At 39.7% G+C, this 24,846-nt stretch overlaps 1 protein-coding gene across 2 annotated transcripts; it reads right to left on the reverse strand.

The window, feature by feature from the left end:
• Positions 1–413: 413 nt before the first annotated feature.
• On the reverse strand, positions 414–17,431 carry LOC128915837 (interleukin-1 receptor type 1-like). 2 transcript variants are annotated; one of them, XM_054216658.1, is made up of 12 exons: positions 17,237–17,431; positions 16,583–16,656; positions 13,156–13,225; positions 9,547–9,790; positions 9,056–9,242; positions 8,084–8,246; positions 6,605–6,670; positions 5,957–6,077; positions 3,712–3,860; positions 3,272–3,415; positions 1,686–1,847; positions 414–1,195 (listed from the first exon to the last, which is right to left on the reverse strand). In XM_054216658.1, exons 3-12 carry the CDS (start codon positions 13,217–13,219, stop codon positions 804–806), a joined length of 1,692 nt encoding a protein of 563 aa, XP_054072633.1. In that variant the 5' UTR covers positions 13,220–13,225; positions 16,583–16,656; positions 17,237–17,431; the 3' UTR covers positions 414–803. The 2 variants fall into 2 exon arrangements, with proteins under 2 accessions (XP_054072633.1, XP_054072642.1); XM_054216667.1 differs by lacking the exons at positions 9,547–9,790; positions 16,583–16,656; positions 17,237–17,431 and having other exon boundaries at positions 13,156–13,244.
• Between the last annotated feature and the right edge of the window lie 7,415 nt (positions 17,432–24,846).

Here is a 24,846-nt window from a genome sequence, read left to right on the forward strand (position 1 = left end):
GACACAGAATGAGAACCCCTGGTTTCCAGAGTAGCAGCACAGTCTAGAAAGCTTCCATTTTACAAGAAATCTGAAATATTTTCAGTTTCCTGACCATTTCAAGAGACTAAGTTTAGAAACACCCCATAGACCAGACATCACGGAATTATTCAGCAATTGTCTGAAAAGCCACAGATTCCATTCCATTTGCTGAACACACTTAGTACCAACTGTTCATCTGAAACACATTTATTTTGTGAGGAGTTTTAAATATACCTGCTACATCATGTGTTTTCCCAACCCCTTCAAGAAGCAAAGATAAGGCCTATTGATCAGGAAGAGACCCCAAAACTTGTACAGTGCTGATTCTTGCAGTAATGAGGAAGTCAGACAATCACAGAGAGGCAACAAGAAGAGGAACAGAATGACTAGGAAAAGGCAGACAACAGAAACATATTTTTAATTTATCAACTGTAGTTTCAATTTTTAAAAAAAAAAAATTACTTTACTTCACACGTGCTTCTTCAGTGGATATTACTTTTACGTGGACCACAACTATTAAATAGCCTGCTGCCGTCAGCAACATTTACTTCTCGTATCTGTGTGAGATTAACACAACAAATTTTGTCCAAAACCCAGAAGAGAAATAAAGTTGCAGAAAGCTTTTCTTTTAGGGTGTAATTTGGGGAATGGATGAGTAGCTTATACTCCTTGACGAAAACGTTTACTTTGTAATATAAAGAATTTGTGTAAAAAAGAAAATAAATTAAAAAATAAATTTCACTGCAGAAGCACCTTCTCAGTACTATTTTAAAAAGTCCATCTTAACTTCCCTTTGATGCAGAATTGTTCAAGGTTAGGGGCAATAAATACATTCCAGAATAAGATACCTTCTTCCTGGATGGCATTTGATAGCGCACATTTTTCCAGAATCTTGTATTTGGTGAACAAGATTTCTCTGAGAAGTCCCCTTTCCATTGGATAGCTCCATGTTTTTGCTTAATATATCTGATCGATTCCGGCATGCTTGTGTGGTCCTGTATTTCATCTATTTCTATAAGAATTACTTGAATCCCATCACGGATGAGAGCATTATACATTGCTAGTTGTTGTTCAGAGGTGTCTTCTAACAGGCAGCAACTAGATGTTTCTGATCCCAAAACAATCATCAGTCTTCTGCTTTGCTTAAGGGTTTCATCAGCAACACTGACCACAGCTGTACGTAATGAAGGAACAATCAATGTTTGCATTGCAACTTTACAACTGATGTAAGATATATCTTAATTTTAAAATTGCATATATAGAGAGCAGTGGGTATCTCAGAGGACTGGTGGGTTTAAGATCTCCCAACTGTCATTCATGATTCATGATCCATTGCATGAAGTTTCTGACAAAAATTGTTTTCTTCAGTCCCAAGCAGCAGGTATCATTCAGAGAACCTCAATGATATATTAATGCTGCTGCATCCTCATTTGTTCATCACTAAAAAGAAAGTGCAGACCCTCATAACAGAATTTTTTGTAAGAAACTGACAAAATTTAAACTAAAAAAAAATGTCCATTGGGCAAATCAATAAATTATCTATTAAAAATAAACAAATATAATTTTTTTCCCAAAATAGGTGTTCTTTAATTGTACATATCATCTTCTAACCCAAGAACAACATGTCAAAAGACAACCTATTAACTGTACTAATTAAAGCATACCTTCTCCTGGTAAATCATCCCTTCCTAATATAAAGAGATTATATCCACATTGTTGTTCTAAAACATCTGGGAGTATTCTACGAACAAAGGTTTCCAGACGATAGAAGCTTCTGTCTCCACTGCTCTTTGCGTACAGGACATATGCATCATAGACTTTCCCATCTAAACCAAATACAAATGTTTATATTAAAGAACTAAAAACCAGGAACGTGCCTTTATTGCAAGGTTTCATTTTGGACTGTTTAAAAATAGTAATGGGGGGCTAATTCACTTATCTGACAGAACAACATCAAAGCACTAAAATGCTCTACAAATCAAAAGAAAGATGATCAGCCACAGAACCTGACCTCTTTTTCCATCATGGGGATGGATGTGCCAGCAAGAGAGCTGGATGCAGGACCTGGGACCTGCAGGAAGGAGCCCCAAGCCCCAGAGGTGTCAGGACATTAAGAAAGTGTCCTCTTAGAGGACTTTCTTCACCACGTCTCCTGAAACAAACTCAACAGCTATTATCTCCCCTTCTGACTAACCATGAGAGAGGGTGGAAAATGGCAACTCTTTCTTGTAGTAATTCTGCGAGAGAAAAGCAGGTAGAAGAAAAGACCAGAAGGCAGCTGAGGTTTTGGGAGTTAAAACTGTGTTATAAACAGCAATGAAGAAACCACAATAAAATCAGATTTAACTCACCAAGTTAAGTCTAGCTCAACAAGCTACAAGAGATAGTTTCTTTGATTTTTTTTTTTTTTTTTTTTTTTTGCTAGAACTCTATTAAAGCATTCTGGGAAAACTGAATTTTTAACCAGAAGTTGAAATTACTTTTCTGTGAAAACATTTAGAACAGCCATGAGTAAATGTTAACTATCTCAGTGCATGAAATCCATTTAACTTTCAAACTATGGGGAACTTCAGACAGTCTAATTTTGAGGGCTGCCAAACAAAATATCTCTAGTGTTGCACTTATTCCAATTTTTTCACACCTGTCCAATCCATTTGTCTACACCATAGCAATAAAAACACCTAAGAAGAATCACTGAATATGGAACTAGTAGTATTTTTTCTCTTTGGCATATAACCATCATAACTGACAGAATTTAGAAAGAAAGTGTTGGGTAAAAGAGAGAAGTTGCAAAAAAAAAAAAACCCAACAAAATTAATCTCTGAGAAAATGAGAGTCTGATTTTCAATATAAATATTTAGTGCACGTCTTTAAACAGCTAGTTTACAGGATGTAGCTCTGCTGACACCTATTGATCATCATCAGAGTGACCAAAAATTTACATGTAAAGAAACTACTGAAAAGCAAAAAGCAACATGCTAATTTGGGGAAAACCTGGAGTTCTTTCTGACCTATCTCACCACGACTGCCTTCAGTATTATGCAGTGTTTATTGCATCGACTATGATTATGTGTTTTACTCATATGACTGAAAAATTACCCAAAAAAATATCTTTATGCATATCTGAAAATTCCTCAAGGAAACTCCACATACATTCCACTAAATAATCACATCATTTCTTAGAAGTAATAGCCAGTGAAAAAAAATCAACAGGCTATTTACACTAACATACCTGGTCACACTTACATACCTTCCTTACTTGCAAAGGCACAGACAGAATTACGGTACCAAAGCACCAAGTCAATCTTGAAAATCTTGTAGATTATTAAAGTAATAAATGTTAAAATTAACAAAGAGACAATCCCTCCAGTCAGCCATCTTTGTAAATCTGGAACTGCACAAAAATATAGGAAGATTATTTTTTTTTTAAATGCTGAATTTGTCCAAATATGATCTTTTACACAAATGTAAATTCAAGTATCATATTTTTCACTTCCATCTACCTATTATTTTAATAATGATAAATACAGTACTACAGTGACTCCTCCCCTATGGACAGGTACATGCATACATACTGCAAACTGTAATCCACCTGTCTTCTAGCAACATGATAAATGAGCATTTGGTATAAAAACCCCTTCTGGGGAAGTCAAGGCAAACACAAGCCTCAAAAATAACAGTATTTCTTACCTCTGTGTTTTAGTATAATATAGGATGCAACCTGCCCAAAGGCATTTGAAGCCTGACAGACAAATGGTTGTTCATAATCTTCACTATTCACTTCCGAAATTATTAGCTTCACAGAATGCATAGGGCGCCCATCGTAAGAAGTTTCCTCCCTATCCAAAAGGTGACAAATAGAGATATAAAACCACAACCCTTTCTGGAATGGCTTCATCACTAACAGCTGCAGCATGACAATGGTTGTTTCCATCTGCAAATGTCAACCACGCTTCAGAATAGATAAGCAATTACATTATATGAAGGAAACCCAAACAACAGTCAGGCCTCTTCTTGACATTTAGCATAGACATTGGAAAACATCAAGACCTTATCTACAGCTGTGTTTCCCCAAAAGAATAAAAAGTTTCTATAGGCTGAAGTACAAAAATATACCTTACAAACCTAAGCAAACCCTTGTTACGGTTTCCCAGGCCCTGTAAGAGTAGGTGGAGAGAAAGAAATTCCACAGTGCAATATGACACAGAAAGAGGCCCTGGTACAAGGGCGTCATCTTGCAGTGACCTGCTCTGGGACAGGGAAGAAGGACATCAAAGGTGGTGACCTGCAGCAAACAACACCAACTCAGTGCAGTTCCTGCTGCAGGGAGTGGAGTCTAAACTGCTGCTTCACACCATGGATCAGAACAGAATTGTAAGAGCTAAAGTGTCAGGCTGCACCACTAAGAAACATAGATTATCCCCCCATACATTCTACAAGGGCACAAAAATGCCCATTATGCTGCACATTCAGTTAGTCATGTGTATCATGATGTGTGACTGATGTATGAACTAAACAACTTTTTAACCACCAGCAAAATGAGCGATACCACTACCTTGTTAACAGTAGACCTCAAATGCAAAATTAACTAAGCTACTTAGCCAAGCACTATTCTTTCATGAAAATATATTCTAGTTACCGTTTAAAACGCAAAAGAAAAGCTTGAAATATACCATAAAGGGCATATATAGGACCAAACGAATCACTTTCTAAGCAAGAAGTTACAGCAATTTGAACAATGTAACAAGGAATGAATGAATCAACATCACTAATGCAAATGACTAATGGTTGCAAAGACAACCTATTAAGTGCTAGGAAGTACAAAAAAATAACACTGCTTTTATGTTATCAGTTCAGTGACTGTGTGGTTCTGCATTATGGTCCAATTGTTTATGGCATTACAATTCTTTATGACAGTACAATACATTACTTTTGTATAGGGTTTTTACTTGGTTAGCACTCAAAGAATTCAGCATTTTATTTCCCCCTTTGTTTTATGATAAGGACTTATTTCTCACAACTATATGCTTATTTTGAAGATATTTTCATTTCTTCATCAGTTTCTCGCTCATACATAGTGCTTGAGAATTTGCAAAAATGAACATTTTCCTTCATAGCACCACCATGAGACCAGGGCTGACAAAAAACCTGCAATTTTTAGTTCCCAACCTTTCATGTCTAAAAAACTTCCAGACTGTGTTCTGCTCTGATTTTAGTTGCCTTTTCAAGTCGGGTCTAATTTCTTCTCTCCTAACTCCATTTAACTTGCTTTCCACCTTCACCTTATCTCCCAGTTTCCCTTCTCATGCTTTACTCAGTCCAAGTCCATTTTCCTCCCAAACCCCAACTCATCACTGGAAATCTCTCTCCCTTTTCTCCTCTCGCCCCACTAAGCTTCAGTACAAATGTCCTCAACAGTCTTCCATTAGCTCTCCAGCTGATCGCATTTACACTTCTCTAACTCAAGGCTCTGAAATCTGGAAGTCTCAATTTCTCCTGTGAAGCACAGGTTTCACCTCTTGCGACCTTTCAGAGATGCAGATGTGAAGGGAAAGGAGAACAAAGAAGAAAGACAGTCTGAAGATCATGTGCCTGGACATGCTTGATCCAATTGAAAGTGGTTTCTGCCATGCCAGGGCCTGCTCAATAGAAACTGTATTACAATTATGAGACTGTAAGTCTACAAAACACCTGTTCCCAAGGTTGGAAATTAAGACAGATTTTTACAATGACCAGAAATTGAAGTCCACGTGCCTACTATGTTTCAAGTTTCTATTTTAAAGCAGAAAGTGAATTGGAGAAAGCAGGCATTAGAATTTTTACAAAGAAAGCTATTTAAGCAAGTGAAAAACGTTGCTAAACATTTTAATGTCAAAGGGAGAAAGTTCCACGTTGGTTGCCAACACAGTATTTTCTAATCTGAAAATATACTTACTCATAAGGACTTGCAAAAATTCTGCTCATATAAAATACATCAATATATACACCGTTGCCTGTCCAAAACACCTCATACCCATCAGCACCTGTTGTATTGCAATCCACTGTAACCTGTGAGCCTATAAAATTGTGTTACAAAGTGAAAAGTTAATTTTCATATTTTAATTAAAGTCTATACAATCCTGTTCACAGACTCGCACACAGACCAGCTAAGGATGGTCCCACACCCTTACAGAAAAGTTACCCTAACAGAGGGTCTATATACTCAGTGATCTGAAGGTTCAGAAAGAGACGGGTAGGATGAAAGAGACTAAATCCAGAAAGAAGATGCCTCTCTCTGGGCATCACTTTCCCTGCAGATTCAAAGATGGATGTGTTCTTAGAATCTCTTCCAGAGTGATGGAAAGCAACAGATGTGACAGAGAATCACTTGGACTCTCTACACTCTCTTTACATTTGAGAAGTTTCCCTAGGACTTTGTAAGCAACATGCCTTGTCTCCTTCCCTCTCACCCCCAAACTGAGCTGGTCACTGAACTAGTTTTTGTCAAAAAACAAAATCAAGAAAGCACAGAATATGGTACTCCTTGAGTATATATTTTCACTAGGATACAAAATCGTATTTTCTTATTGAGAAAACCACTTACCTAGTTCTACTTCAATGGAGTTGTTTCTTGGATAAGATATTTCTGGGGGCTTTTTTGGTGGGCTCACTAACCAAAAGAAAGAAAGTGCTTTTCAGAAAACTTGGGGCAGTTGCAGTCCGTTCTATGCTCTGTAACCCAAATACAACCTAAAACCCCCTGCCTTATGGACGAGGTTGTCAGCAATTTTATAACAGATATCACTCAATACCGGAAGTATCATATCTCATCTAGTCGTTACTTCTGACTTGAAGATAAACTGTTCTTTGCCCCACCTCTTCCAAAACGTAGTGCCACAAATCTCCACACACTCATGGTGGACTGGCTCTTCCACAGCATAAAGATCCTGTAATATTGCATGCACGGGTGCTGAGAAGGGTGTGGGTAAATATCTACAGTATTACCCCTCTACAATCTGGATAGCCTGTCACCCAGCACCCCACAGATGCACTCTAAAAGTATCAGGCTGCAGTTTGTAATTCATTTATTTTAGACTTTTACTATTATAAAGGGGAAATTTAATCTCTGTACTTTAGTTAAAGGCCTTGCAATTCTTCCCACAGCACTATCTATATGGAAGTACAATGCCAGTGCCCCCTTTTAAACGTTTACATTAGACTAGATATAGATCCTGGAATATGAGACTATATTAATATATATTATGATATGTGAATATTATTATACGACTATGATACATATTCATATGATATATACATACATACACATTTATGCATATACAAAACAGGGAAGCACAAAAAGAGACTATTAAATAGTAATGAAATCTATTAGTAAACCTAAAAATGTCTTTCATCAGCTGAATTGTAAAAACGGTATTGCATTTCATACCTTGATACAGCACAGCCTTTTTAGTGATTCAATATCAATCTCATAATGCTGTGCTAGCAAAGGAGTTCACCTTTTACAGTTAGGCCTTCTTTTATATTTCTTTTTTGTTGTGCTGGTGGCCCCCTGACATAAATCAAGGTCTACTGAGCTAGACACACGATATCAGGGATCAACAGTTCTTGTGCTGAGAAGCTTGAAACCAAAAACAGAAGAGACAAAGGTTTGAAGGAAACAGGACACACAGAGTCAAGACACTGCTACGATTTGAACTGGTTTAGTTCACTGTTCTTGCAGCAAGAGGATAATGTGAAGGAGAAAGAAGTAAGATGGGCAGCACTAAAGTACTGCAGAAAGTACTGTGCCTACCAAGCATTACAGGGTACCTGTTTAGGGACCTTGGCAGCTGGTCTGAGTAGCAAAGTTTTGACATACTGCAACTCTGAAGAGGGGAACCAATCTTCAACACAGTGGCAACAACAGACAAAAATATGTAAGCTCTCAGTCAGAATTTCTTTCCCTAGTAGCCCTGAGCATGCCTATCCACAAATTGGGTCTTTTAGTTTTAGTCATCAGAAACTTGGACAAAAATTTGGAGTCACTGTTATGAACACAAACACTGTGAAATTATCTACTTACCTTCTACAGTCAGACTGATGTCTCGTGAAATGTTATATTGTTTTCCATTGTGGGTATATGTTGTTTCACATGTATAGTTTCCTCGATCGTGTACATTCACATCGAAAATTATAAGATCCCTGTTTGAGAAGGCAAACCTTTCCCCTTCCAGCAGCTGGCAGTCCTAAACATGTGTAGAGAACTCTGTTAATTCATACCACTATCTCTTTGCAAGGTTTTTCTCTCTTTAATGCAATCTGAAGTTTCAGTGGATCACCGCATAAGGATTAATGCCTTGCGGAGGCTGAGGAAGAGTGAGGGGGGTGGAAAGAAAAGCAAAACATACTTCATTTTGGCTCCGAGTTTTTAATTCAAAGACACTCCAGTTCATTTCTCATAGAAAATGTCTTTCCACTTTAGAGAAATAAGGAAGTGAAATGCAAGTGTCAGTATTTGTAAAATTATTCATTAAGATTTTTTTTTAATAATTAGACTTAATTTTTTAAAGTATTTAAATACTCTTGGTACTATATGGACTGCATGGGGATGAGGGAGGAATGCTGCAGAAGGCACTATGTTCTTGAAACAGAAAGAGCTTTTAAATAAGCGGGAACAATAAGAAATGGCATTTATTTAACGGAACAATACTGAGCACACAGTGGATATGCCATCTCTCACAAATGACAGTAAATCTGTTTCTGCACAAAAGAAGTTCAGGACAGTGTGTTTCGCTAGCAGGTAAAAAGGTGCCACCTGCTGGATACGCGGGTCAACGTCTCCTACATCTAAACTGAATTACTACCCCGTTAATCAAAAAAACTATATACACCTTTAAAAGATAAAAAGCCTTAATCCTCTACCAATTTGTTTTAAAATAATTTTTTCCCCATTTACAATAAATCTTCAGTTTTTCTCTTAAAATTCACAAACATCAGTGATTTATATTTTAAATAACGGACAGTTACAAGACAGTACAAAACACAACATTCTTACCTTATACCAACGAACAGGCTGAATATTCTTCTCATTCCTGAAAAAATCCAAGTGTGGACACACAACCTTTGCAGATGATAATGTGAATATCACTTCCTCTACAGCAAATTTTTCATTTAAGCATATGCCATCAGTCCTCTCAAAAACTGTTACTTTTGTACACATTTTCCTGCAGTTTGTCAAATTCCTGCAATTAATATAATATAATTAAATTAACCTATTTGGCATATTTTCCAACTCGAAAATATATGGTATTCTTTTTGGAGAAGAAAAAGAGGATGAGAAGTTTACAGTTTCTCTAATAATTTTTGCCCACTAGGAAAAGAACACCAAAACTAGACTTACTTCCCCTGACCTAAATTTATTTTTTGTGAACACACTCTCCCTTCTTCATTAGTATTTCTCTTATCCTTGAAATTCTACTTGCTTTCTAAGAGTTATTCCCTTTGCAAGTCATTTCTGTAACAACGTAATTTTTTTTTAACTTTCACCTTATGACACATTCATAATCTCCAGAATCTTCTAACATTGCAGGGAGAAACCAAATTAAATTCTTCTGCTGATGAATTCTAGCAAGTTTGTCTCTAGGCACAGCTGTCTGGTTACCAACTTTATACCATGTTAAGTTGTAGTCTCCATTTTCCAAGCTCTTTTCCAGTGAACATTTAATAGCAAGAGGCTGCCCATGAGGCACAAGACTTTGCCTCAACATCACATCATAGGCTTCACATTTCTCTAAAGGAAAGAGATAGACATTAAAGAAAACCTCAAACACTGTGAAAGGACATGATGAACATATTTCTTGATTACATTTACAAAGTTCATTGGAGTTTTCACCTCCATCCGCAATTCATCTACCAAAAATACAATTATAATCCCTTATCTTTTCAGTTGAGAGTACTACTCAGTGATATACAGATATAGTTATGCTACTGAAATGAAATGCTGGTTTTTTTAATGCAAACTTTATACTCAGTGGAATCTCTTCGTTTGCAGCAGACTGTAATTTGTGTATTCAGATGCAAATTACTACAGTAGTTGTATTTCTCAAGTCTGTTTCATACACACACACACAAATCTCACATTTAATGTTTTTATTTGTTAACTTCATTTAACTGTAGTCAAAGTAGGTCTTTAAGACAGACTATACTCTCAGTACCCAAATGTCCTAAGAGGACACTGAAGTTAAAGTTACTGTTGCACAAATATTAAGTTTGCTATGGAAATTTCAACTTAACCCTCATTTTATAAGCATTTAAAGAGGAATTATTACAAGCACTTACCAACGAGCTCATTTTCTTTCCCTCTAACCCAAGGGGATTCACACAGGGAAAAAAACCATGAGATTTATTTTCTTTTGTCAATATGACAAAAAAGGCACCGGCTCTGGATACCACGGTCACATTCTTATGTCAGCATTATATTTATCTAAAATTCCTTGTTTTGTTAGAATATAAGAACAGCCACACAGAGTCACGTAATTGTCTGTCTAGCCCAAAGCCCTGTCTCTGACAACAACCAGTGCCAAATGCATAAGAAAAGAGAGTCGGATACAACAAGCAGAGTAATACTTCGCTTTCATTCCCTTTCCTTCCTCTTATGTGCTGTGTGAAAAACCATTCACTGCCTTTTACCATTTCTCTGGGTATCATGTATTTTCTTGTTATGAGAAATGGCAAAGTAAACTTTCCCTCATCTGCCTAGTCTATGGTATTTACAGTTTTATAGACCTCCATCACATCTTGCCTTAGTTGTCTCTTTTCTTTACCTCCGAGTCCTCATTCATTTAATGACTTCTCATATGGAAGCCATTCCATATCATACCACACTGTCACTCATCTCTCTACCTTTTCTGATATAGTCTTTCTGAAATGGAATGAATGGAACTGCAGAGTTCAATTGAATCACATTCACCATGGTGTTATATAGTAGCATAATGAAGCTTTCTGTTTTCTGCTCTACTCCCTTCCCAAAAATTCTACTTTTCAGACAACCACCACTGATGGCAGAGCTAGTGCTTCCCGAAAGCATACAGGGATGTCAAAGTAGCATTTTTCCGAAGTGGTTATTAATTAACTTAATGTTCACACCACACACAGGCTGCATGCTTGTTTGTGCTATATGTGTATGACCCTTCCATGCCCCTACGCATCCATTTGATTTTACTTATTGACATTCTATCACTAAACCATTCAATATCCAGATAGCCTTTTCATAGTCAGCATTAGTTTTAACCACCAGGGATAATTTCATATCATCCACAGCTCTCACCACTTCGCTATAGATCTTTTCCAAATTACTTATCAAAACACTGAATTACTGAGATGTCTATATTGGATGCCCCATAATAACTTTGATAGTTATGAAATGCTGTGGCCGCAGGAACTGATAACCGTTTTCTGCCTTTAATGTTAATACTCTGAAATAGCGTCATTTTTTCACACACTTCTTGCCTCAGTTTTTCTGAAATCCACCTCCCACATAGCAGGAAAAAATTATAAGGTACACACATACCTAAACAGACAATAGAACTCTCTGCTATTGAGGGAAGGGCAGCCAAATAATCACCTTTCCATACGATTACTTAGTTAGCCAAAAAAAAGAAAAAAATCAAACTATCCAACAGATTGGTGAACTTTGCAACTTGTCCATCTATGGGCAAAAACACCCAACACCAAACCATTTCCAACCAAACGGCTTGCTAGAAACTCAAGGAATGGAAATTCATTAAGTTTTTCTTTTAACAGTCTGGCGCTGCTGCAAGATTCCAGGTGGAATGACAAGATTATGACAGCAACTCATTTGAACCATCTGAAATGTTTTAAACATGAACTGGATTGTTGATTGACAGCTGAAGGGCAGATGAGTAGCCTAGCAATTTTACAAAAATCTAGACGTTATTGTCAAATGGTTGTATTTTACAATATGAAAGGACACATTCTGTAAAGTTAAAACTAAATTCATTTCATCATCTTACACACCAAAGGGTCTTGCTGCCATCCAACAGCCTGGGGAAGTGAATAGGACAGGATAGGATGGAAGGGACCTTTAAGATCATCGCGTCCAGCCATTAACCTAACACTGACAAAACCACCACTAAACCATGTTCCTAAGCACCACATCCACCCATCTTTTAAATCCCTCCAGGAATGGTGATTCAGCCACTTCCCTGGGCAGCCCATTCCAATGTTCGATAACCAGGGGGTTACAAGGGGGTTACGAGTGGGCTGACAGAAACCTCATGAAGTTCAACAAAAGGAAATGCAAAGTCCTGCGTCTGGTGAAGAATGACCCCAGGCACCAGCACATGCTGGAGACCATTCAGCTGGAAAGCAGCTCTGCAGAGAAGAACACTGGGGTCAACAAACCGACCACGAGCCATCAATGTTTCCTCATGGCAAAGAAGGCTAATGGTGTCCTAGGCTTCATTAGAATCTGCAAGCAGGTCAAAGAAGGTGATCCTTCCCCTCAGCGCTGTTAAGGCCACATCTGGAGTACTGCAGCCAGTTCTGGGCTCCCCAGTACGAGAGAGACATTGATTTACTGAAGAAAGTCCAGCACAGGGCCACAAAGATGATTAAGGGAGTGGAGCATCTCTCACATGGGGAGAGGCTGGAAGAGCAGAGACGGTTCAGCCTGGAGAAGAGAACGCTTGGGGAGTGTGTGGGTAGACCCTGTCAATGTGTGTAAATACCTGATGGGAGGGAACGAAGAAAAGGGGGCCAAACTTTTACCAGTATTACCCACTGACAGGACAAGAGGCAACAAGCACAAACTGAAACACAACACACTCCATCTGAACACAAGAAAACACATTTTTTTACTGTGAGGGTGACCAAACACTAGAACAGGTTGCCCGGAGAGGTTGTGGAGTCTCCATCTGCAGAGATATTCAAAATGCAACTGGACATGGTCCTGGGCAACCTGCTCTAGCTGGTGCATATTACACGTTTTATCGGTTCCTGCTTTTAGGACAGTTTAGAAAAAACTCACTGGCATGCATATAAATTTGACTTTTACAGCCATTTCCACAGAAAATTAGTATTGTGTGAAAAAATAAGTTTCACAACAAGACCTTCCATAGCCACCAATAAACTTACCTGCAATAATTAAATACAGCAATGCTGTTGTGATATTACACAAAAACAATGTTTTTGCTGTCATGTTTCCCTGCAAAAAAGGAAAGAAAACCATCAATTAGCAGTTTCCAATATAAACATCCACAACTGAAAGTCAACATTTGCATTACACAGTTAATACAGGACACAAGAAATATAGGAATTGTCTTCGGCTTGTTTTGAGCCTGTTAACTGCTTGTTTTACCTGACAGTTGCTAATTATTATACCAGAAGAAAAAAAATGAGTGAATATTTTCTATTCAGCTTGTCAAGCACTCGGGGTGGTTTTTTTTTTTTTTACACCTCTAGTACACTTCTCACCAGTTCTTGCCTCCCTCCCTAGAGTCTTAGTCTTTCTAACTGTCCCTTCGATGGAATCTGACTTCATTCTTCTGACCATCTTTTCCACCCTCTTCTGTACATCCTCCAGTTACACTACAGACTGAGATGAAGAGGGGAGAACAGAACTTGCATATAGTCTTTAAAATATAGGTGCACTACAGACTTATAAACTAAAACAATGATTTTTTTTTCTGGATTTCTTCATAATAATTTCTAACAATCTATTTGCTCTTTAAATACTACTGAGTATCGACCTGGTATTTCCACGGGCCTATGTAATAAAATACCAAGGTCTCATCACTGAGTGTTAAAAATCAGGTAAACCCAGTCAGCTGCTGAGCACGTGATGTTAGGATTTTGCCCGTGTGTTTTCATTTAAAATTTTCTTTACATTTATCTACAACAAATTTCTTCTGCTATTATTACCCAGTCATTCACTATCATGACATCCTTCGGCCACTCTTTGCAATTAACCCCTCTGTGTTCTAGCCTGAATAGCTTTGTATTGTTGACAAATTCTGCCACGGCAACATTTTTCCTCTGTACGGATCATTAAAAATATATGCCAAGCAGAAGACAGTTTTTTGGGATTCCACTAGTGATCTTCCTCCATTTGAAAAACTGAGCATTTATTTTTTACCTACTTATTTATAAATGTGAGAATAAATACGCTATGGCAGTCTGGCTTCATTGACAGCCTCTGATGAATGCTTTTTGAAAATTAAGGCACATTATATCAACCATGTCTCCTGTATCCAATGTGTTCGTGTACATGTGTACAATTCTAACACACCCCTAGTATTTGTGAGCCATGACTTCCCTTTAGAAAAGTTACTGTTGACTCCTTCCCTACATAATTTATCTTCATTTCCATTGGTTCCATTCTATAAAGCAGTTCCTACTCGGATGCCTGCTACACATACCAGACTCACTGGTCTCTATTTTCCTCGCTCTCTTTTGATCACTTGAGGAGGATAAAGAAAACATTTACCATTCTCTGATCTTTCGGTCCGAAAGCTACTTTAAATGAGACACTTACAGTAAGAGAATACAAGAGTGAGCATTAGCCAGTCATGGTGCTCTGTTACGGATAATTTTGTTCTATAACTGCCTTTTACTGACTTTTCAATTTGAGACAGATACTTCCATGGAAGATTATCCATAAGAAAAGGTACTGGCCCTGAAATCCATGCTGTTCTAAGATGAACACAAATGCAAAGAATTCTTCCCCCCCGCTTCCCCCTGTGTTCGCATCTTCCCATAGCCCATCTCATAGGGGTTTTTTAATACCTAAATGATCCATTGGCTCTCAGGACTCTTTGGTAGGCTTCTTATCACCAATGTGTTTGGAGAGGGATCTATTAGTTGCATGCCTCTGACAAGTTGTTCCTTAACTTGGCCTGCCTTACTCCTTTTTTTCTATTTGGCCTGCCACAGTTTTTACAGCATCGTGAAAGGACAAGTGCAATTAGTCAAACTGAATGATAAGCAGGAGAACCTCAGCCTGTTGGGAAGAATCTTTAGTTGATCACTAATTTCTAGAACAGTCAAAGATGACGCTTCCAGCTGCTGTGTTTTACTTCATCAAACTGACTCGGAAGCATGCCATCTATTGAGTCACCCACACTGTTTCTTGCAGTGACTGCTCATTTCTTCTTCCCCTTCTCTTTCCTCCTCCCTCATTGCAAATTTCTGCTCAAATTACCAGGCAAGTCTTCTCTTGCCTAGCTGTAAGAAGAAATGAGTCCCTGCAAGACTGTTAAGCATAAAAAGAAATACACAAAACTTTAACATCACTGGAAGGGGTTTATGCATGTTTCTACAAAAACTCCAACTTTCTTCACTATTGTGATAGGTGTTAACCCTTAAAATCTCTAGTTTTCAATTTTAAAGAAGACAAAAATATTATACTGGAAATAATTTAAAGAGAAAACAGGACTGAATAGACTCCTCTTACAACTAGGTATTTTCTTTATGACTTTTCTGAATTGCTGTTTTTTCATAAGCTCTATTTCATTACAGCATTACCTCACTCTAGTGTTCTGTCTCACGTGTGCTCTTTTAAGCAGTTTTTTGCCCCAGCAGTAGATGTAGCACTAGTAGTTTGCCATATTCTGAAGGAGACTCTTCCAGAATCCTGCTTCTCTATAAACTCAATTTTCTTTCTATCTATTTAAATTTGTAACTCACCCTTTTGCCAACATGGAAGACTTGCAAATATCTATATAGCCCTGTGTAAAACCAGACACATGAACTGCTCTGAGAAGACTCCTTCTTGTCTCTGACTTTTCACGATGAAAAAATTTCCGTTTCTGTGGAAGGTATACCCAACAGCAAAATCAGGCTCTGCTCTGTGCATGCATTCACTTAATTCATGATGAAAATAACAAACATATGACTGCAGAGTCAAGTGCAAATGTTTTTCCTACCACATTCCTCCATGATAAACAGATAAATTTCTCCCTTTTCCCAGCCATTCTGTCCACATCTTGAGCCTGCAATTGACCTCCGGAACTTTACCACTCAGGACAGAATTCAGATGGAGTTATTTTTGCCCAAATTTTCCAGAGGGGAAAAAATTCCATGTATCTGAGACCATATCTGTAAAGTTTCACCCTGAAAATAAATATTTGTATGAATTTAAAATAAAATTAAAAAAAAAAAAAAGATTATGGCAAGTGCCTGAAAGAGGTCTTCACTGATACACATACCTGAATTACAGTTACAGCATCCCTGATAGCACACAGTAAAGCATAATTCTCATCAAAATCTGTGATTAAATTGGTACAACCACCTTTCCCTCTGCTCTTTAGTCCTTTCGAAGTTGATCTACTCAATTTAAAAAAAAACTAGCCTCATGAGAACTTTGAAGATTCACGTCTTTCGGTAATTTTTGCACACTCATGGCACTTTTTGTTAGAATGACTTATTCAAAAACATGGACAGATTACAAAATGCAACAGTCCTGTTCTCAGAATTGAGTAACAAGAAGTCAGAATATCACACCATTTCTTTTACGTAAGCCCATGAACATTTTAAATCAAAAATATATAGATATACACATTACCTTAAGTGCTTCTACGAACTGCAAGGTACGCTATGCCTCTTTAAGAGAGCTTAACCAAGCGTCTCACCGCTGATCTGGGAAAAATAAAAACAACAAATAGGCATATTCCTTCGCTGCTGAGACATACCTCACTGGTGCTGAAGAGCCGGGCTAGCCCCCCCCGCATCGGGCTGCAGTCACAGCGCTGCGACGATCTCGGTTTTCTGTGAATCGCCGACATCCCCTCACCAGGTGTGGCAGGAAATCAGTTTTCGATATTCTCCATTTAAATACTCACCTTATCCTAGAAACATTCACCTGAAAGAGGCTGCAGCTGCTCAGGGGTGCCGGCCCGCCCGGGCTGAGGGGAGCTCCCCCAGGGCGAGGTGAGCCGTGCCGTGCAGTACCGGTCGCCCGCCCGCCCGCCCGCTGTTGCCTGGCGACTCGCCAGACCCAGGGCGTCACCAATTACTTTCCAAAAAAAAGGCGGACTCACACTTTCTCTCAGAAACCCCGCCGACATTGCCACGGAGGCCGCCCCCACCCTCGCCGGCAGCCCCCACTGCGGGGGAAATCCCGCCGCCACCTCCCTCAGCGCCGAGGGCAGGCGGGTTCCCTCAGGACGGGCCAGCGCCCGGGGGAATCCCCGCTGCTGCTGCTGCTGCTGCTGCTTACCTGCTGCCGGCCCGGCCAGGCGGGGGGGAACCCCGGCTGCCGTCTCCCAGCAAACCCGAGCGGCCCGTAAACAGGGTGCCGGCCCTCGCTGCCCTCTCCCGGGCAGGTATCCTGCCGGCGGGGCCTCGCCCTTCCCCGACTGCCGCTTCGCAAAGCCGGGTAGTGTCGGGCCGGGCCGGGCCGCCCTCCCCTCAGCTCCCCGTTGGGCGGAGGTGTCCTGGCACAGGCAGGTGGTGCTGATTGATTAAACCCAGGCGGTGAAAAATAAGGAGTTTGGGCAAGAGCCACTCTCTGTTGGAAGAGGTAAGCGGGGCAGCCGCCCCACTTCAACCACCACCCGACCCCGCCATCTCCCTCCAGCCCCTCGGGCAGGGCTCGGCCTCCGCCCCAGGGCACGCGATGGGGAAGCAGGCAGGAAATCCTGCCGGTAAGGATTGCGAGATTTGGGGTGACTGACCTGTTTTGGGGTTGTTCGTTTAGGTTTTTTTTCGTAGTACAGGCAGCTGGAAATGTCCCTACTTGAAGGGACCTTGTCACTGGCAGTGAAGGATCCCTCTAGCACTATGGAGGCTGTTGGCAGGAGCATCTCAGGGACATCAGCTGTTTTATTTGCTTCTTCAGTAGACTACTTTGGCAGCTTGGTCTGAGTTTCCCAGACTGCCACATGTCACTGAGATATTTGGCTTGGCTCTGAAGCTTGAACATAGAGGTTTAATCCCATTTAGCCTTGTCATGGTTTAACCCCAGGCAGCAAGTAGGACCATACAGCCACTCGCTTGCTCTCCCAATTAGGATGGGAAGAGAATCAGAAGAGTAAAAGTGAGGAAAAATTCATGGGCTGAGGTAAAGCCAGTTTAATCGGTAGAGCAAAAGCTGCATGCACAAGAAAAGCAAAACAAGGAATTCATTCCCTGCTTCCCATGGGCAGGCAGGTGTTCAGCCATCTCTAGGAAAACAGGGCACCATCACGTGTAACAGTTACTTAGGAAGATGAACGCCATAACTTCAAGCATCCCCCCTTCCTTCTTCTTCCCCAACATTTATATACTGAGCATGATGTCATATGGTGTGGAATATCCCTTTGGTCACTTGGGATCAGCTGTCCTGGCTGTGTCTCCTCCCAACTTCTTGTGCACCCCCAGCCTGCTCACTGGTGGGGTGGGGTGGGGTGAGGGGCAGAAAAGGACTTAGCAACAACCAAAACCACAAGTGCACTGTCAACACTATTTCTCATCTCAAATCCAAAACATAGCACTGCACCAGCTGCTAGCAAGAAGTTTAACTCCATCCCGGCTGAAACTGTGACTAGCCCCTAAGTTTTTACTTACAAATTTAACAACTATTAAGTAACCCTGGCATTTTTAAAAGGTTAGATTGTGGCTGTTCTGGGAACAGTATGTTCACTATATTCTGGTCTTTCTTAGTTCTCTGTTTCACTCACGCCACAGCTGGAGTCAGATTTCCTCAAAGTAGAGGTTCTTCAAATGCAGCATGGTGAACACATTTTGAACCCAGAATTGTATGTAGGCATTTTTAAGGCTGCACAGTCACTTATACTTTGACTAACTACTAAAATAGATAATAAGGTAGAGGAAAGCTCTTTCTTAGGTTCCTCCCAAAGTAGGCAGCAATCATTGACCTTTTGGAATTATCAAGGTAGGTGTTCTCATTATTGTTAAAAATACATCACAAACAGATTTGCTAATCAAATTACAAATGTTCTGCAAAAACTGGGGAGAATAATCCAGACATGTCCTGCTCCTTCCACCCTGATTTTTCATTCTACTTCTGGTACTTCTTTCATTCCACTTTCTGGTACTATTGCATTTACCAAACGGAAACATGTTCAACCATCCTGCCCACCATGTGGTAGCCACAGATAGATAAACAAAGATGAGAGATTGCACCCTACTATGTCTGCATATATTGGCCTCTATCAATGCAAGGTATATAGTGCTGGCTGGAGGCATGTTGTAACAGCTCCAGACATGCTGTTGGGAGGAACACAGAGAATTAATTCATTCCTGGCTCAGTGAAGACAGCAGCATTTATGCAGTCAGCTAGTCTCTCTTCAGTCAGCAATTATATCCAAATTTTATTTTTGGAAATGCTTCAATTATATCCAAATTTTATTTTTGGAAATGCTTCTTATGAACTTACTGCATTAGGTCAAATAATTTTTATGCAAGATTTCTAGTTTCTGTATTGTTATTTTGCACCACCACCAAACACCTCTGAGTTAAATCTGACTATCATAAAGGCAAGTGAGGTGTTCCCTAATCTACTCTATTACACTTTTCTGGAAGTACTTATTTTTTAAAAAAATGTTTTTTTAAGAATTCTTTCTGAGACATACACACTAGAGGTTCTGCGGTGTGTAGGGTGGTTGGGTTTTTTTCTCCTGTTTGCATTATAATACTACTAATAGTGAAAAAATGTTTCTGTTAAAAAGGTTTCCGGTATAAAAGATGTTAAAACATTACCGTAATGAATAGGTAAAATTAGAACTATTTAGTCATTCAACTATTCAGTGATTGATGCAAATCAGAATTTAGAGAAAACATACTGTAGGAAAGCTGAAGGAATATCGAGTGAAATGGCTGAATTTCATGAGACAGCAAAATATACAGAACATGGCAGTCACAAGAAAAAAATCTCAGGGAAGAGCAGAGAAGTGGGTTGTCCGAGGAAAGCAGACATTGACACAAGTCTGCATGAACATTTGATCTGGTCACCAGGAATACTTCAAAGCAGACCAAGAACCACCAGCTCCAGCAATGAGGGTGATGCTAAACAAAGAGTTATCCAAACATCCTGTTCATCAGGTATGTGCAATGGAATTTACCTTTTTTTTTTTTTTTTTTAAACCTACACAAACATTCAGACAAAAGTATTTTGTCTCATAAAGCTCTAAGATAGAATGATCTGTTGTAATAAGCACAAGGAGGTCTCTAATACAACTCATCAGTGCCATCTTTGAAAATGGATTGCAGCAGAGCAATGATCGTGAGGTGGAATATCTTTCTGCAGCTGAGGAGGTGTTCAAAAAAGCCTACTTCTGTGCAGATGAAGAGACTGGACTTTGGGGCAGCATTTGGTATATTGCATTTTTCCAACATGTATTTGCTAAATAAAGTATCACTGTGAAGTCCTTTTTCCATCAGATGGTGGCATGCATCTGCTTTATTTATTTGATAAATATTATATAACCAACGAAGGGAGAATGTTATCTGCAATAAATAATTCAGTTCTTTTGAGTTACACATAGAAGGATATCAGAGTGAGAGTATTCACTTAGGTAGGGACGGGATGGAAGTTGCCTGGGATGAATTTAGACCATTGCGTTTCATTACCACAAACCTCTTGTTTTTCTACATCCTCCTGTAGTTTTGTTCCAGCTTTCAACATCACTTGTCTTCCCCAATTTCTAATACTAACAACTTTCCCTTTTCACATGTATTCATCTGCTTTGAGTGTATACGTGTGGCTGCCTTAGCAGTTTTGTTTGGATTAGGAGAGCGCAGATCTCACTCTCAACGCCACCCCCCACACTTTGTATCATCAAACAGTCATAGAATCATAGAATGGTTTGCGTTGGAAGGGACCTTAAAGACCATCTAATTCCAAAACCCCTGCCATGGGCAGGGACACCTCCTACTAGACCAGGCTGCTCAAAGCCCCATCCAGCCTGGCCTTGAACACCTCCAGGGAAGGGGCATCCACGCCTTCTCTGGGCAATCTGTTCCAGTGCCTCACCACCCTCACAGGAAAGAATTTCTTCCTAATCTAAATTTCCCCTCTTTCAGTTTGAAACCATTACCCCTCATCCTATTGCTCCATTCCCTCATGAAGAGTCCATCCTCATCTCTCCTATAGGCCCCCTTCAGGTACTAGAAGGCTGCTATAAGGTCTCCCTAGAGCCTTCTTTTCTCCAGGCTGAACAGCCCCAACTCTCTCAGCCTGTCCTCACAGGAGAAGTGCTCCAGCCCTCTGATCATCTTCGTGGCCCTCCTCTGGATCCATTCCAACATATCCATGTCCTTCTTATGTTGGGGACTCCAAAGCTGGATGCAGTACTCCAGGTGAGGTCTCACAAGAATGGAGTAGAGGGTCAGAATCACCTCCCTCGACCTGCTGGCCATGCTTCTTTTGATGCAGCCCAGGATGCTGATCGAGGACGCCCTGGAGCCCACAGAACAGATTCCTTTCAGATGAGGCAAAACTTGAAGATGAGCTCCAACTACTGGGACATGCTACCAACAGTACCTGACAGGAGCTAGTCTGAAATAAAGTCTCTTGAAGCATGCATTGTGTGGACACTAGGTCCTCCACACCAACTGATTTAACTTGCAGAAATCAGGGCAACATTTGCCCTGATTTTTTTTAGGACAAGTGACAATATAAGTAATTGCTACTTTCGTAAAGGAAATTATAGAATTCAGTAATCTTGTGTTTTACCTGCTCCTGGTAAATGATCCCTTCTATGTGAAAAGAGACTATAGTCACACTATGTCTCTAAGACGTCCGGAAGTATATTTGGGGCAAAACTATGTGGTTTGTAGCCACAATCTTATACTTTGGTTTTGTCTGTAATTGGTATTCATCGTATATCTTTTTCGTCTGAAACTGAACAGGGCAAATAAAAACCTAACAGAATTTTAAAGCCCTTTGTGTATATTTTTCTGCCGTTTCTACTTAAAGCTATGTTGCACAAGACAGCTTTGATGAAGACATTAAGAATATTGTTGTATGTACAAAACTTTTAAAACTACAAGAAAATATAAAGAAATGTAATTGCAGGTAATTATTTAGATGCAGTTAAAGCTACATAAAAGAGTCCATTTTGATACCTGTCATCCCAAACCAGAATACTAGGAATGTCAAGGCCATCTAAAGGTGCTTGCAGTGCTGAGAATGTGTAATTCCATTTTACTGATCAATCCTACCTTTGGTTTTAACACTGAGCAACAAGTTTAGCATTTACATCTTGCAGACATCCATCTTACAAGAATTTCTCTGGACTTGTAAGTGTGGTAATCAAACATCTTGCAGTTATAAATTATTCACCAGTAGAGCACAGGAAGTCATTTGTACCTCTAACAGGTTTCTAGTAGAAAAGCTAGGCACACTTTTTATGGCAAAATCTATCCTTTTTTCCCCCAAAGAAAATGATTCATTGGTTTTCATGCTTCCAACAAATTTACTGCCTCCTACTTTACCTGCAGGTTGAAAGGCTTGAAATTCAGCTGGGAGAATCTAGAGAAATGGGACATGGAACTGACTGGTAAACAAAGATCTGTTTTCAAGGTCATAATCACAAGCACTGGCAAAAGTCGGATGGAGTTTAGTTTCACAAGGTAAATTGAAACATGTAATAAAATATTCTTTAGCTATAAAAATGGCCAATGAAATCAGAATTCAGTGCAATCAGAATGAGCAAAAGAATTATATGTGCCCACAAAGCCACCTTAATCCTCTCATCTCCTTTGAGAAAGGTATTGGCAACTATGGGAGGAGAAGGCAGCAAGGCTAATAGAAAGAAAGATATGATCCAGGAAATTGTGATAGCTAAGATAAAACCAAAATTCTCAAGTTTTCTGCATATTTATTTCAGGAAGGCCACGTAGTTTCTATCCTAAATTCCAGAGTAACTGGTGTATGAAGTTGCAGGTCCAGTAGTTAGTAATCTTGAAGCATAGCAAGAGCTACTGCAAGAGGTGATATCTTTCTTTGGGCATCTAAAACAGTTGGAGGAACAGACAAGCTTTTCTGCAGAAATAAACATTCTGCATTATTTTTTAAAACATTATATATTATACAATTGGAGAACAGAAAATCTTCTATTGAGGAAGAAATATTAAAAAACAATCAAACTGTAAGCTGCAGGGTATGCAAAATCTTTTGATTCAGAAAGGTTAAAATGGGAGTGGAAAATTGGAAACGTGCAGCGTTCAGTTACATCACACAAGTCTGTTGTTTTGTTTCAATATCCTTATCGCCTTCTTCTTGGAAACCAATTATCATGGTAGAGCGGAGAAAGCTGATTTATATCGCAAAACCAGAATTGCAAGGCTGACTGGGAAGCCAGCTAGTGAAAGATGACAGCAGATGCTTGAAAAGGGAAGAGCCAAGGTGTGGCGGTAGTTACTGTCATGGAGGGAACTCTCAGGGCATCAGCCTCTGCCTTCATATCGATGTTTTCATCAGTGCTGTCAGCAGAAAAAAATGGAAGTTTTCCTATTAATTTACCAATGTCACAACAGTTAGAAGAGAAGTATGTGACCCAGGGGCCTGGCTCATAATGATGCTTATTCATGTGCTCTTCATGCTCTCAGAAATTACACCACTCCTTTTTTTTTTAACACAAAAATAACGGCTTGCCATCCAGAATCACAGACTAAGGAGAAGAACTGGATCTCGAGATTCCCATGACTAACCTGTATGTTATATCTATTAAAAAAATAATAATTAGCAAATGCTAATTATTAAATCAGGTGAACTATTTCCAGTAGAGTTAGAGAAGTACCAAGGGCAGTGCACCAATGTAAGTGTTCATTATAGATCCCAGTAAGAAAGGTGCTCAGACTCCATGTGTTATTGGTTAAAGCTCAGTTTATTGGAGAGTTTATTACCTGAGAAGGTAAAAGGAGATAGCACAGATAATCTTATGTTTCTTCAGGTGCTGGAAACTCGGAGCTGTGCAGCGTGGGGCAGAGCTCTAGTCAGGGTGTGGCATGCCACAAAAATCCTGTCTGTGGGGACATTTGCCAGCACTGAAGCTTTTAGAAGTTTTATGAGGTGTCCTTAGAAGTAGACAACTCTATTCATTATCTCTACTGTCAAGCAAAGGACGCTGTATGAAAACAGGCTGTTTCTTTTCAAGGTAAGCTGAGACATGCAGGTGGAGTCACCGCCAGGTGCCAAGTGGGAGCTGCCTACAGGCTTCTCCATTAGGGCGAGCTGGCTCAGGTTGTCCTGCACCCACCTGGTACTTGGCAGCACAGCTCAGGCTTGCACCTACTCACATCAGCTCTCACGAGGATCACTAAGTCCTCTGTGCACATTCATCTTCTTTCTAGGACCCCGAAAACACTATTCAGGGTACCAGCCCACCTTCGGCTGAAATGTTGTGCACTGTCCTGGTCAACATGTTAACAAATTTGAAGACGCTTCTCATGGAAGACTACTAGTTTACTAGGGAAAATGAGAAGCTTACCTTTCAGGAAGGATAAAGTTAATTTGGCTTGTCTAGGTTAAATTGAAGATGGACTACAACTGCTGTCTATAAACAATACATCCAGTAGATGCCAATGAAGGAGAAGAATATGTCTCAGCTGTCAATTAATACATTAAAGCTACAAAATTACAAGTTTGTAAGAATCAGATCAAATGAGATTCTTGAACAGCAATAATGGAAATGAGAAACCTAACTACTTTGTTAGGATTAAGCATGAGAAACCACAGAGAGACCAATATAACTGAACACCTGAGATGGGAATGAACTAGCCAAAGGGCAGAGGAAGCCCCTTCCCATCTTGTGTTTCCCAAGTTCAGACCTTCTAGTTGCTATGTATACATTTCACAGGAACACACAACCAAGTTCTTGGTCA

The sequence above is a fragment of the Rissa tridactyla genome, chromosome 1 (assembly GCF_028500815.1).
Source record: "Rissa tridactyla isolate bRisTri1 chromosome 1, bRisTri1.patW.cur.20221130, whole genome shotgun sequence".
Taxonomy (NCBI): domain Eukaryota; kingdom Metazoa; phylum Chordata; class Aves; order Charadriiformes; family Laridae; genus Rissa; species Rissa tridactyla.